The sequence below is a fragment of the Rattus norvegicus genome, chromosome 7 (genome assembly GCF_021556685.1).
Source record: "Rattus norvegicus strain SHRSP/BbbUtx chromosome 7, alternate assembly SHRSP_T2T, whole genome shotgun sequence".
Lineage (NCBI taxonomy): Eukaryota > Metazoa > Chordata > Mammalia > Rodentia > Muridae > Rattus > Rattus norvegicus.
The window spans coordinates 59,770,539-59,785,938 of record NC_141540.1 but is presented as its reverse complement, the minus strand read 5'-3'; the positions used below and the strand labels follow the sequence as shown (position 1 = coordinate 59,785,938).

Sequence of the window (15,400 nt, the reverse complement as noted above, 5' to 3'; positions counted from 1 at the left end):
CATTGATCTTTCCATTTTCCTTTTAGACTTTATCCTTAATGTCATTTGTTATGAGCAAATTATAAAGCTATTCCCTTACATCTTCTCCTAATACTTTTAAACTTTTCTACTCTTTATTTTGACGTTTTTAATGATCAATTAATTTGTATACTTGTTACTGTTTCTTTCTTCTATGATATAAAATGCAATTTAAGTTTTGATTGGATAATCAATCCTTGCAATATTTTGTATGGAATTCACTACTGCTTTTCCACTGGTTCTTTAATAATACATATCACCATTTAGCTGCTGGTGACATCATTATCAGGTCCCTTCTTGGTCTTTATCCCGATTTCCTTGTCTATATGTTTACTCTGTTCCAACACTGCTCACTGGGCCATAAACGCTACAAATTCAGAGGTATTTACCTGAGGGGAAGGTTAGTCATATCTCTCTGTTTTAAACTCTGTTAGTTTATCATTGTAAATTTTCAAATAAAGAAAATAGCTCAAAAATATTTTGAAGAAAGTACGATTTTAAAATATTTTATGTTTGCAATGACTCCATCCCTAAGATAAATGCAGCTTTTCATCCTTAGCGCTGTGGGTGTTTGGTGAAGTTACACCATTTTCCCTGTGAGTGCTGAAAGTCTTTAAAATTCTCCTTATTGGTTTTACTTTTGTCTTATTTGTTCGAGAACAGGGTTGCATGAGTTAATCCCTTTGGCCTGCTTTCAGTAATACATGAGCACTTTAGATTTCTATTGATTCATCTTGTGTCGGGCAGTGTTGCTGCATTATTGTATAAATGTTAAAGATTAATTATGGGTTGTTTTGAGTTTCTACAAGAACTTTCACAGCATCTCTGAATAATGTTAACTTGTTGCTTTGTTTCTTATTTCCATTTCTTTTGTTAGTTCTATCCTTTCACTGTACTTTTAAATAGGAGTACCAATAGGATGCATCCGTACCTTATGTCCATATTCACAGAGAATTGGTGTAATGTTCCACCACTGAATATAATTTTGGAGAATGTTCTAAACTGTATTAGTGATGTCTTATTTCCTAGTTGATTAAGGTATGCACTAATTTTTGAAATATTTGAATAATCTTATAAAATGTCTTTCCTAGACATCAAAGGTTAAATTATTTATCTTGTGCAAAACATTAATGTAATGAATTGACAGTATGTGTTGTAAACTCTCCCTCTTTGTATTTCCAGATTTCTATATATAACAAATTATAATATACGGATTAAATTATATTTATAGTAATATATTATATAACATATGTCATGTATATATTTGTATGCATATTATAAAAGTGGAATTTCTAGAAACTTTCTACCCAAATACACACATATATTTGCATTTATTTTCATAGATTCACATAAGAGTTTCTCAGCATCATCTAAATTTAGGAAGTTTTCAGTCCTTTTATAGACAATTTGTTGTACTTCTTCTAGAACAAAGTAATGTGTTAGAAAATTCACTTAAACGTTTGCTTGCATGCAAAACTTGTTTTGGAATGTGTGATTTAGAATTTATGATTTTTTTAAACCTCTTGTAACTTTTTTACCTCTTGATCACTTTTTAAATATTAAAATGTATAACAAATTATTTTTATCAGAGTTTTCATATGTAGTATAAAATTATAGATGTCATATCAACTTCAATTTTTTAATGTTTTCTTCATTAGATCCCCACTTTTCCCTACTCATATCACCCATTTGTGTGACTTTTTTTTCTGATTTTTGACTTTTGTCATTATTTAAGTATAGAACTTTACTTTCTTATTGTTCTTTTATGTATTCTGTCTTCCATTTTGATCTTACAACCTTTTCCTTGAGTCCCATTTTGTTAACATTTGCTCTTCCTTTTATCCCTCTATATCCATTTTCCTCTGCCAAAAAAATGTTATTCTGTACTCTTGAGGTGACTTATAATACATAAGTGCTATGGTTTGTGTTCTTGAAAGTTTCTTCTTCTTCTTCTTCTTCTTCTTCTTCTTCTTCTTCTTCTTCTTCTTCTTCTTCTTCTTCTTCTTCTTCTTCTTCCTCCTCCTCCTCTTCCTCCTCCTCCTCCTCTTCCTTCTCCTCCTTCCTCCTCCTCTTCTTCCTCTTCTTCTTGTTTTTCTCTCTCCCTTCCTCCCTTCTGTCTCTTTCTCTCTTTCTCTCTGTCTCCTCTCTCTCTCTCTCTCTCTCTCTCTGTGTGTGTGTGTGTGTGTGTGTGTGTGTGTGTGTGTGTGTGTGTTCGTTCTCCTGGTTTGCCTTGGAACAACTTACTACGTAGATCAGACTAGCCTTGAACTCAGAAATCTGCTTTCTTCTGCTGCTTAAGTGCTAAGATTTAAGGTGTGTGCCATCATGCCCTTCAAAAGTCCCTTATTTTTCTGTGTCTGTACTTGTGGTCTTTACTTTGGGTATAGGGCTCTTTGTGACTTCATTGTCCTGCTTGACTAGCTTTGCTTGAATATTGCCAAGTTTTGTGCATCTAGTGAAGAATATGTGGTGCCTTTCATGGTGTGGAAGACTGTGTGAGTGTATTGACTGCATTGTCATAATCTGATTGCAGAGTTGAAATTGACAAAGAGTTGGTACCTCTTCTAGTTAGGATTTTATTCCATCGGTAATGGAGAAGTTATATCTTAACTAAATTGTAGAACTTCACTTAGTATATAGGAATGATAGGAGCTATATATAGTTTTTTGTGTATAAAATAACGACAGAAACTTTATCTCATATGAGAGGTATGACTTTAGAAAAGAGAAAAATTAAGAATTAGCACAGTGGTAAAAATATTCTTATCATAATATTAATTTTCGTGCGTTTTTAAAAGTGTCTAGGAGCCAAGAACCTGTGAGATGGGTGACTAGGCCAAAGCATTTGCCTGTGAAACACATCGTGTTGTGTTCGATCCCTGGATCCCATGTTGAAGTGGATGGATAGAATCAACTACAAAATAGTATTGTGATCTTCACATGCACACTGTGGCTCAACCCCACCCACAATTAGAATAAAAATTAAAATTTAAAAATAATGTACAGGTACTCTTTCTTCATAGAGTAAGTATGAAAAGATGCGAGCTTATACTACAAGGTTACTTGAGAAAATGAATTTAAGTAGATTGGAAGCTAACTGCTTGGTCTATGGGGAGATAAGAAATATTAAATATCATTATTATAGCCTTGATTATGAGCCTAGGACTGGTGGTCAGAAATAATGATCTTGTAATCCAGAAAAGTTATGTAATCACAATTCAGTATAACTGCTTTGGATGCTTGTTATATGACAAACACCATTCCAACTATTTTATGAGTGGTTTTAATGAGTTTGCAAAAATGCAGGTAGACTTTCTTCTCATTCTCATTTGAAATAATCCAGTTGTCGACATCATTACAACTATCTCTTAAGCCTAATAGTAGATATTTAAATCATCTAACAAGCTTGAGTTGACAGCAGAACTAGAGCACTTAGCAGACATTAGGCTTCTGAAGTAATTATTAAAATTAGTCTGATGTGGCCCACAGGATGGATTTGTGATGGTGAGAATGCATCTGGGGCTGTCATTAAGGGGCCATGAAATAATTCAGCTGAATAGATGTAAAGGCTTGGCCTCAGGAAGTAATAAATCAATAAGGACTCCGAGGTTCTAAGCGTGGGTGATAGAGCAATTGGGCATTAATTTTGCTCTCATGATTAGAATTAATTTTATTCCATCCTCTGTCTACTCTTGTTCTCTTTTTTTAATTAATTTTTTAAGATGATAATATAATTACAGGCAACCAAGAATGCCAAGAGCAGGAGAAGTAGTTTTCTCTAGGGGATTCACACCTAGGTTATCCTATACCAAATTATTAGCCCTGAAAACAATGTGTGTGTGTGTGTGTGTGTGTGTGTGTGTGTGTGTGTGTGTGTGTGTGTGTGTGTGACATTTACAGACTGAGCAGCTTGTATTTGTGTGTTGATATATACACAACCATATGTATATAACAAAATTAATGGATCAAAGGGGCCATGAACTTGAAAGAGAGCAAGGAGGGGGACATGGTGGGGAGTTTGATCAGTTTGTAAGTCAGGGATATTTAAGATTAGGCATTTTCTTTCCCCATGCCATTTCCCCCATGTTAAAATGGATCATATTATCTTTAAAAGGAAACACATGTTTTTATAAAAGCCATGGGGTATTCTTTTCCTCCAGACCTAAGATATTATTTATTAACAAATTATGTCAGAATGTTGTTGAGGCATTTTTTTCAGAATGTTCCATTTTAACCTTGATTTTGAAATCACTATAGTAACCCTTTCAACATCATGGACTACGACGGGGATTCTCACGGCATAGGTTTTCTTTGCTTTTGAAAGAACTAGAGTTAAATTCAATTGCATGGATAGAAGCTAGTCCAAAGACAAGTTCCAGTAACGATCGTGTACACACATATTGAACAAACGATCTAGTCCCTTCGCCGCAGCTCTCCCATCTGCACAGTGAGAGATGTGAGATTGCTCACCCCCTTTTGTCTTACAGTGGAATGAACCATAAAGCATATGCATGCAACTTAGAAGGGTTGCTAGCCAGAGACTTGTAGAAGGCTTGAAAAGAAACTTTCAGCTTTCTTTATACACTGTTACTAAAGCAGACTGAATACTAGCCACTGTCTGTGACTTATCAAGAGTAGATCATACTTGTGCGGATCTCCATACTGCAAACTGCCCTCCTGAGTTAATTCTAATCTTCTAAAGGATAGATAACCATGGTACCTAAAAGATTACTAGTCAAGAGACTTTGAGGAATTTGACAGACACGTTTCAGGGAACAACTCAATCAAGGAGAGGGTGTTAGGAGAAGCCCCGGGATGGGAGAACTCAAGTTTGTAGCCTGTTATAGGAAATATCACCCTGGCCAGAGGTGTTCTCAACTAGATTCCCAGTAGAGGAACTCCTTACCTCACCAGAATAGGCTACATAGGTAATACTGTGGTTACAGTATTACCCCATCATTGATTTGGAGTAAGCTGAGGACTGTGGCTTTCATGGAGAATACAGAAACCTCAGGTCATCTGAGCAGTGTGTTTTCATACAGTTTCGACCTTTGTGGCCTTTACTGAGCATGTGCCAAGGAAGTTTGGTGTGTCTCCATTCATAAATGCCCCCTTCTTCCATGTCCTCTCCTGTTACACTCCATTTCCAGCCTGAGAATATTGGAAAGCCATTTCAAGTTTTATTGTGTTATTTTCCCTGCATCTTCTGCTGTAACAAACGGTACTGATTCTCAAGTGAACAATTCTAACACTGTTTTTTTCCTTCCAGGTTCTTATTTTGTACAATAATTTTTTAAAGTGTCTAGGTTCTACCTTGATTGCGAATCATAAGACAGTAACCTGTATCAGTTAAATAATTTGGAGTTCGCTCCAAGTGGGGCTCTAATCATGGCTCTTTTACTCATTTTAGATCAATTTCAGCAAGTTATTCAACCTTTTAAGCCTCAAACTTTTGATGAGACAAAATAATGATATCTTCTTTGGTATAATGCTCCCATATTGCTCCATAGTTCTTTAGTGTATCATAAATTTTAAGTGATTTCTACTAATACAGGACTTTCCTACAGGTCCACGTGTTTTACCCCTTCCTACTCACTGCAGTTGTTTTGAATGTAGTTGTACTCTCAGGATCACATAATCTAAAGACTGCCTTTGCGTTGTTGAAGGCAGTCAGACCTTTGCTTATCTGAGAACCACTTGTGTTCCAAGTGTTTTGGTGGTGAGTGTACTTTGGTGAGACACAGTCTGTTTCCTTCAGTCCATCTCCATCCATGCTTCTGCTTCTAAAATGTTTTAGTGACCTCTTCCTCCCTTTTGATCCTGTTCAGTTTTGCCTTAGAAGAGTTATGCACATCTTTCTCAAACTAACAGATTTTCCTCTTCTTTTTTTCCTGTCAGTTTGTTCTAATGCTTGTCCCTTGATCCACATGTCTTCGGTTAGTATGGCTACTGAATCATTCATTCTTGGAAAAACATAGAACATATTCTCCCGAGAGAGAGAGAGAGAGAGAGAGAGAGAGAGAGAGAGAGAGAGGCTATTTACATAGTTCTTTCTTCATTACAGCTGACTACATCCCTTTGTTAGATATGGCTTTTCTTGAAGGAACTTGGGAGCACAAGTGTCAACCATGTCGTCTATGACTCTGTAAATACCCAGGCTACCCCAGCTCTTTGACCTGCACAGGCACTGCCCTATGCTCTTAATTTGACTTTACCTTACATACTTCTTGAGTGCTTCTACTGAGCACTGCAGAGAAGATCATACACATTTTAGAAAGCCCTAGAGATTACATTTTCTGTTTTCTGCTGCTCTCACCGAGACAGAACCACATTTCTCCAGCGTTCTTAGTTATTTCAGCCACAGCCTCTCTAGTAACCACATCTTTGTTACACTTACTCCTTTGTCTTCCGGTGTGTGACCTATTTCTTTAAAACTTCACATTTTCCAAGCAGTTTTGCTAGTTTAACTACATTTTTCTAACGTGTATACTTATGCATGTTGTCGCCTTCTTAGACTAAATTCCAAACTCACCTCATCACTTTTGTTAAACTATCTTCTCGCTACTCCTTCCTCTCGTTTGTTTCAGGTTATCTTGCCCTCCCTGGGCTAACACACCTCAACCCCCACCTTCCAAAGACTTGAGCTCTGCAACTCCAAGCTCTAAACCCTGCTTCAAAATTACTTTCCACACAATCCCCCAAATAGGGGCTGCATGACTTCTGTTCTGTATGATCTTCCCTTCTCCTGGCTTCTCAGCCCTCATCTGTCTGACTATGCTCATACCATCCAGGTTATGGGTATGTGCACCTTTCCAGGTAGAACACAAATGTCATTCTTTAGACTTTCACCCCTCCAGGCATGAGATATACTAATCCACATTCGTATTCTGTGGGATTCTATCCAATAGAACATACTACCGACTTACTAAACATCTGCTAAGGAAATAATTGAGTTTGGCAGCTTAACTTTTCTTACAAAGTGATTATGTGTTGTGAAAACATACCAGTGAAAGAATGAAGTCTATATCCTTGTCAAATAGCTAGTATGTAAGAACACAAACTGCTATGTGTGCAGATGGTTTCTGTCTTTGTCAACCATTATTGAATTAAGGTAGCCTATCTTAGCCAACAGCAGGGGGTTGTGCCAAATCCGAAGAGAGGAAGTCTTTTCTCTGGTCACATTTATGGTCTTTGAAATTATTAGGTAGTCAGATTATTACAAAATAAACCACCAAATAAATAGGAGATAAAACAAGAAAAACTACTAAATGATAGAGTTTCCAAGCTCCCTTTCGTAACATTGTTTATCATATTCTAAACAATTCTGTCAGTTACCACAGTATTTCTCCTGGCACCTGTTTTATATACTCATGATGACTTTTCCTTTCCATAAAGCTTCTCAAGTTGCTTACATGTCCAATTTGTTTTCTTGAGGCTGAAAATTTCAATCGTGAGTGAATGAATATAATTTTCCACTTTATAATTGAGGGTGGCATGATGGGTAAATATTTTGAAGATTCAGAGAAATGTTTCTCAGTACTTTCTTTAAAACAAAAAAATATGTTTTGTGATTTAGCTGTGCTGTAAGGTGTGGCCTTTGTTTTTGCTGTGCATAGTAGGTATGAAACCCACTGACTAAACATCAGTTGGTCAGCCTACCATGTAACCTGCTTACAGACTTCTATAACATAAGTATTAAAATTAGCATCCAACAAGGTCAGTTAAGTATTGAAGAGTGTAGATTGCTCCAAGCAACATCAAAATATTCAAGCCACATATTTTCTGAAATGTAATTGAGTTTTAGAATATAACACTAATGAAGAGTTCAGTGCTATTGACTTCTGAATATTGACTATATTTCTATGTTTTATTTCCAAGCACCCTGCTCTAACCCAGACAGGAAAAACAGGTCTATTCTTTATGATTACGAAGTACTCTTTTGTCATTAGTTCATGCTGAACCGATAGTTTTTATAGTCTGACAGGGGACCGAGTCATCATTACCTGGAGGGAATCAGTTAAATCATCTGAAGATGGCTTTTCTGCTCTGAAGGGAAGTTGGATCTGACTGCCTGAGAGTCTCTCACTCCCCAGGTGGCAAGGGTTAGTGTGGTTGAAGAACTGACAGATTTTACCCTCAGGGTTGGTAGACTAGATTGGAAAATACATAGAAGTAGAGCTTGTCAAAGAAATTCAGGGAGCAGAGCTCGTGCATTCTAAAGGGAATTCTTACCAGCTCCCTCGATTGAATCATAAATGCTTATGTTTTATGGACTTATACAAGTGTGCAGGAGACAAAGAGCAAGAAATAAAAATTATATATTTGATTAGAAGATGTGAAAGGGAAAATATCTGGAGGGCCATAAAATTTTGTAGTTTTTCAGCTCATTATTTGTTGAGATGACAATAATATTCTCATTTGAGGAAGAAGTTTTTTGGGGGGGGATAGAGATTTCTTTTAAAGACAGTGCTTTAAGGGTGATTGACTAATGGAGTGAGAATATTGTATTGCATCAAAGTTTCAAAATCACAGTGAACAGTTTTATTGTCAAACAGTGGAAGATAACATTTGTGTCACCGGACTCACTAGGCACAGGTTGGATGAGTGTTGCAGGGATCTTTTTAGGAAAAGGATACCCTGGGTATATGTGTTCTGGGATCATACTGAATCTTATCAGCATATGCAGTTACTGTGAAATCATAGAAATTAAAAGACACACTTTGGAGAAAGGATTTATGGCTGCATGTGCTTTCGTAAGGGTGATGGAGGGCGATACCCAGCTGCAAAGGAATGTCCACTAAAACTGGACTGTCATTTATATTTAAACATTAACTGCCTGCTAATCCTTGAGCAACTCAGTATGAACTTGTGACTCCTACAAGACTAATTTGTAGTTTGCTTACAGATTTGTGATCATCCTGACTTGCTCATTGCTTTAATTGCTTCGAATTGATCACTTCTGTACATTTTGTACTGATAATATGCTATATTCTCTTCTAATGATAACTCTCAACTCCAAGTTAGTATATTACTCCATTTATCACAACATCTATTAAACCACATATGCTTGCTTACATATCAGTGCATCTAAGTACATTCAGTTTCAAAAATAAATAGATATGACATAAAAATGAGACAACATGAAATAACATTGATGGCTCATACTATCTTACAGAACATTTTGTACCTGCTTTATGCACACACATCTGTATATACACACATATATGTGTATATATATTATTTTTAACATACATATATGTGTATATATATGTATATATATATTAGTTTTAACATATAGCCTTTATACATATATGCATACTTAAATATGCAGGTATATAAATGAATGTGTTCAAGTGTGTATATATGTCTATGTATGAGAATATATGTTTATATATACTATATATTCTGAACATAATATATATTCTATAATATAACATATATAGAGTATATTTTCACATAAATATTCACGCACACACACACACAACACATTCACACACACAAATTATTTAAGCTTAAAAATTCTCACCCAAATGACTGTTAGTAACTTTATGTTGCAGGAGAAGAAAATAAGAGGAGGCAGTGCTAATCATTTTTCCAAGTAAAAATGTTAAAAATGTGAGAGAGACACAGTTTGAACACAGAAAACCTGACTCCTTCACACTCCCTTCCTCAGTTCTGCCATAAAGTATTCCCACCTGAGTTAGGAGTTCAGTAAGCAACTGTCCTACCCTCAAATTTTGGTTTGATACAAATGTTTCTTAACCCAGGTGTGCTTAGTCACCAGGTCAGGGGCTTCTGAGTAATTGGGCTATGCTTAATTAACTTTGTCATGTACAATGTTCATGGAAGTAACAGTTACTTATGATTACAAACTGCTCCCTGTGATAATCTGTTCCAGGTATTTTCATCTTGGAGTTACAAAATAGTTACATGCCCAAAGCGTGAAATTTTCATCCCCTAAGTGAGATAACTTTTCATGGTTTTCTCCTTGAATATTTTCAAAATAGAATAGTGTGCATGAAGTGAGCTCTTCTTGATTGACAAGTGGCCCTGTTAGAATCACACTTGTTGACATTCTTTTCAAAACTTTCCCCACAGGGTGCTGCTTTAATAAGAATGCTGGCTAATTTTATGGGCCATTCAGTTTTTCAGAGGGGATTGCAAGTAAGTAACATGTTTTCTATGTCCTCTACCTTTTCCTTGCTATTACATTTATGTTAAGGATATGTCACTCTTTGGGAAATTGCTGCTCTGATGGAGAAATTTGAGATGTGTAAGGCAGGTTCTGTCCTTCAGTATGATAAAAGAAGATGTCATGGAATATTCAGTGTACTATCTGAAACTCAAACCAGTATATAATTTAGAATTGTTTAATTGGTAATTACAAACTGAACTGATTTTTACACATGTCAGACCCTGAAAATTTTACATAAGAGCTTCAGAAAACTTACTATTATTTACTGTTATTGACATGTTTAATTAATATAAAAATAAATTGTTTGTTTTACTAAAATTATATAAATGAGAATATTTGGGGCCTGCTTTTCAGTTTTGTACTATTTATGTTGTTGATTTCCTGCACAGTTGCTATTTTTCCCAATGAGAAGGAAATACATTTATTTGAAAGTAAGTGAATCATTTCAAGAGAAAGGAGACAATGCTGTGTGGTTTTTTTTTTTTTTTTTTGTTGTTGTTGTTATTTCTTAGAAACCTGTTCTTTCCTAATGATAGACAAAGAGTGGATTCTTGACCTAGGCAGGAGGGAAGGTGGGGAAGAGACTGGAGGAGTTTTGAGGGAAAACTGAAATCAGGGTATATTGTATGAGAAAATGATCTATCTTTAATAAAATGGGAAAAATCCAAAACAGACAGTTATATTTAATTCATTTAGGCTATCAAGTAAGAAACTTAAGAATGAATTTGTCGAAAACCAAATTATTAAAAATTAAGGACATATGTATTTATAGAAAACTGGAACTTTGCATCTGTTGAATCTGCTGGAGTAAATCACACTCCCAGTCAGTGTGATTGATGAATTATTTATGATGCATTCTGCTACTTAGAAGTGTCCTTTAAAGTAAATTGATGTTCACCTGAAATACAATTATGCTAAGGCAGAGAGAGCAATCAATCTTATCTGTTCTTAGTAAGCTTTTCATTTTGAAATTTAAATAAACTACAACTGGGATCAGGTCATATTTTTGTAGTATGCATTCATCTTTATGCAATATAAGCTGAAAGATAAAATACAAAGACAAGAATTAAATTTGATATGACAAACTACATATTGAATGCTAAAAAGTTAAAAAGAGCACCCCAATTTGTTGAAGAATAACTTTTCCCTATAAACTACTTTTGCAGATTAGTTTTATTAGGCATCGGAATTTTACTTTAATCAAGACTTTTCGTTGTAGATGCCCTTAGAATATCTGAGTCCATTCAACGTATTTGCTGAGGGCATGAAGGCTCCATTCTGAGCACATAGCTGAGATTTTTTTTTTTTTTTTTGGCTTCTCTTCAAGAAGTAGCCTCCATGAATATCAACTATCTGGAGGAATGCCCTTTCCTATCCCTACTGCTTTGTTTTCCCATACCATAATTATAACATGACAGTTTCAGAAAATATTTAAGTCTTCATAAGGGCAACATAAATTAAATTTGATTTCCTGGTGGCAAGCTGATATGAAATCATTTTCCCTGTAAATTTTTTTAGTGTTTGTCTCTTGCATACATTTGCTCGTCAGATTGAGTGACTATACTTAAGTTATTTCGACACAATATTCTAGCAGAATTTTTCCTCGTCCTGTCGTATTTTCTATGGAATGTAAAATATACTATTTTGAATCTATTTCATATCCTGTCCCACTGACTCAGACTCCTTAGTTTTATCTAAAATTGCTTTTTAAAAAAATCCATTAAAGTAAACTTTCACCCGATGTTAATGTGGAATTTTATGTTCCAATACTGGATTTGGTTAATTCTCGGCCGACGGACCGTGTTTGTCAACACTGCATTTCGTCTGCCTCGTGACGTCTCATTGATCATGTGGATCTGTCTCCTTCAGTACTTGGCTGGCTGCTTCCCTTCTAGTTATCACTCAGACTGATTTAGTGTATCATCAGCAGTTTGGATTAGTTTACAGGAGATCCTTCTGTCTGGGTGATAAATTATCGTCGCTCGTACATGAGGATGTATGGAGTACATTTTGGAAATGACCTCCTGAACAGACACTTCATGTCATGGTGCCGAGTGGCTGGAGAGTTCATATTAATAAGGCTGCCATTCACAAGGCTCTGGGGAGCCTTACTTTATAATGTTGTTGAAAGGGCTACTTTGGGATGTCAGCATTTACCTCTGAGGAAAATCTATTAATCTATTAATTGTTTTTACATTAACCATGAGCATTTCTGTGTTGTCAAATGAAAGTAGGAAAGTTGTTACTTTTTTTTTTTTTTTTTTTTTTTGCAAACATACTAGGGCTATATTTGCTGACTCCAGAAAAACCAAACTGCAAATGAGGTGTGCTTTCATATATTAGTCTTCCTTCTTTCCCAAATTCCTCCTTCACTCTCCTTACTTTATCCTCCCCCCACCTTGCATGCTTGAATGACACTCTCCTCTTGTACTTAAAACAGTGTTAAGGCAGCTGCTTCTTTATTTATGGCTAACAAAATGTGCGTTCAGCTGATACCTTTTGGACCTGGATGGTCTATCCTAAGCTCTGCTTAGAAACCAGGCAAACGTTATTTTCCAATGCACTGTGGATTAATTTATCTTGTAGGGTTCGAGGTCCATTTATACATTCATTTTTTAGAAAATATTTGACTAGTGATTCAACAATATTTTATATATCACACCGGGATTTATATATCTTTCATAAGTCAGGGACTCGAGAAACTTCTATTGTTCCTATTTGTTATATAACCCAGAGATAAGTTATAAGAAACCAAGGGGGAAATTCACGATTGGGTAATAACATCTAATTTCAAGGTAATTCTTGATTTTTCTATATCTTATTATTTCTGAGCACAGCGTCATGTTTAATTGCTTCCCATTTTCATGTTCTTTAAAGAAAATTGCCTTAGACCTCTCATAAATAAATTATATTCACAAATTAAAATTAGTTCAAGATTTTGCTAATATGTCAGTTTTATATTTTATGTGTAAATTGAAAGTTGAACTTGCACAATGAACCGAGTTTAAACCTCTCTGTTGTTGATTATACATACCATTCATAAATAATATATTTCGAGGCACAGCAGTGACTATATTTTTGCAAGCTCTACATATCTGCCGTTATATATAATCCATTACACAAAATGATAGCAGGCAAATTTTGTAGGAAGCTTGAGGCAATAGTTTAAGTAGGGGGAAATAATTCTCATTTCTCTTTCTAATTAACGCTGAGCCTCCTACAAGCCACGCATTCACTCTCGGCCTGTAACCTATACCCATAAAATGCAAAACTAAACTTTCCATCTTTCAGAGTTTCTAAAAATAGGACTTATTTAGGGGCAGTTGATTACTTAGGCAACTGGTATTTGATATTTTTAATTGGGCACGGCTGTTTTACTTTGACAGCAACAAAGTTTAAACTGTTTGCACAAAAGTGAGGACTTGAATTCTGTTCTTGAACTTCCGGGTAGCCTTCTGACTATTAGACTGGGTACCAGCTAATGCGCGTGACGATGCAGTTTCATCGAACCAGATGAGGGACTACTGCAGCTCTTGTAATGATGCGCCTTAGTTTTCTGGTATGAAAACCAAGTTGTGTTGTGTTGGGGATGAAGCTACATATCTATTTTACTGCAGGGATCTAGATATTTAATACTTTTCTGATTAATGCGTGGCTGTCTTCCACGGTATTTGTTAAGAACTTTTTGAAAAAAAAATGTTGATGCTTTTCATAGCATGTGTTACACTCTTTAAAGTCAGAGTCTCTAATGGTAATCCTTAAGTGTGGAAGGACTCTGTTTAAAGTTGTGATGACAGGAAGGTATCCTGGAGATTGACTGGGTGGAGACTTAACCATCCCTTCCTTGAGTGTTTAAAGGGATTCACTCAAGGGAGGGATTTACTCCTTAACAAGGGAAGCTGTTTTGACAGCAGAATTTAGACTTTTTAAAGAATTTTTATTGTAATTGAATATTTACTTGCATTTCAAATGTTATCCCCCTGAGGTCATCCAGAGCCAGCCCCACTTCCTCTTTTATTAGTTTCAGTGTATCTGGTTTTATATGGAGGTGTTTGATCCACTTGGAGTTGAACATTGTACAAGGAGATAAGAATGGGTAGATTTGCATTCTTCTACATGCTGACTGCCAGTTGAACCAGAACCATTTGTTGAAAATGCTGCCATTTTTCCACTGGATGGTTTTAGCTCCTTTGTCAAAGATCAAGTGACCATAGGTGTGTGGGTACATTTCTGGGTCTCCAAATGTATTCCATTGATCTACATGACTGTCTCTATCAACACCATGCAGTTTTGATCATCATTGCTCAAAAGCTTAAGGTTAGGGATTCCCCCAAAAGTTCTTTTATTGTTGAGAATAGTTTTTGGTATCCTTGGCTTTTTGTTATTCCAAATGAATTTGCAAATTGCTCTTTCTAACTCTATGAAGAATTGAGTTGGAATTTTGATGCGAATTGCATTTAATCTATAGATTGTGTTCTGCAACATGGCCATTTTTTCCTATATTAATACTGCCAATTCATGAGCATGGAGAACTTTCCATCTTGTGAGATCTTCAATTTCTTTCTTCAGAGACTTGAATTTCTGGTCATAGAGATCTTTCATTTGCTTGGTTAGAGTCACAAATAATGTATTTTATATTATTTGGGACTATTGCGAAGGGTGTCATTTCATGCATTTCTTTCTCAGCCTGTTTATCCTTTGAGTAGGGGAAGGATTTGTTAATTTTAAATCTAGGCACTTTGCTGAAGTTGTTTATCGTGTTTAGGAGTTTTCTGGTGGAATTTTTGAGGTCACTTAAATATACAATCTTATCATCTGCAAATAGTGACATTTTGACTTTTTCCCTTTCCAATTTGTATCCCTTTGACCTCTTTTTGTTGCTAGGACTTCAAGTACTCTATTTTATAGGTAGGGACCGAACAGGTAGCCTTGTCTAGTCCCTGATTTTATTGGGATTGCTTGAAGTTTCTCTCCATTTAGGTAAATGCTGGCTACAGGTTTGCTATATATTGCTTTTACTATATTTAGGGATGAGCCTTGAATTCCTGATATGTCCATAATTTTAACATGAAGGAAGGGGTGTTGAATTTTGTCAAATGATTTTCAGCATCTAATGAGATGATCATGTAGTTTTTTTTCTTTGAGTTTGTTTATATAGTGGATTATACTGATGGATTTCCATATCTTG

At 35.6% G+C, this 15,400-nt stretch overlaps 1 protein-coding gene across 1 annotated transcript in view; it reads left to right on the top strand.

The window, feature by feature from the left end:
* The window catches only part of Trhde (thyrotropin-releasing hormone degrading enzyme), a 404,767-nt gene that overhangs the window by 273,234 nt on the left and 116,133 nt on the right, over positions 1-15,400 (top strand). Inside the window, 1 exon segment of the mRNA NM_001108991.2 lies at positions 10,116-10,181. Coding sequence (NP_001102461.1) covers positions 10,116-10,181 — 66 coding nt within the window.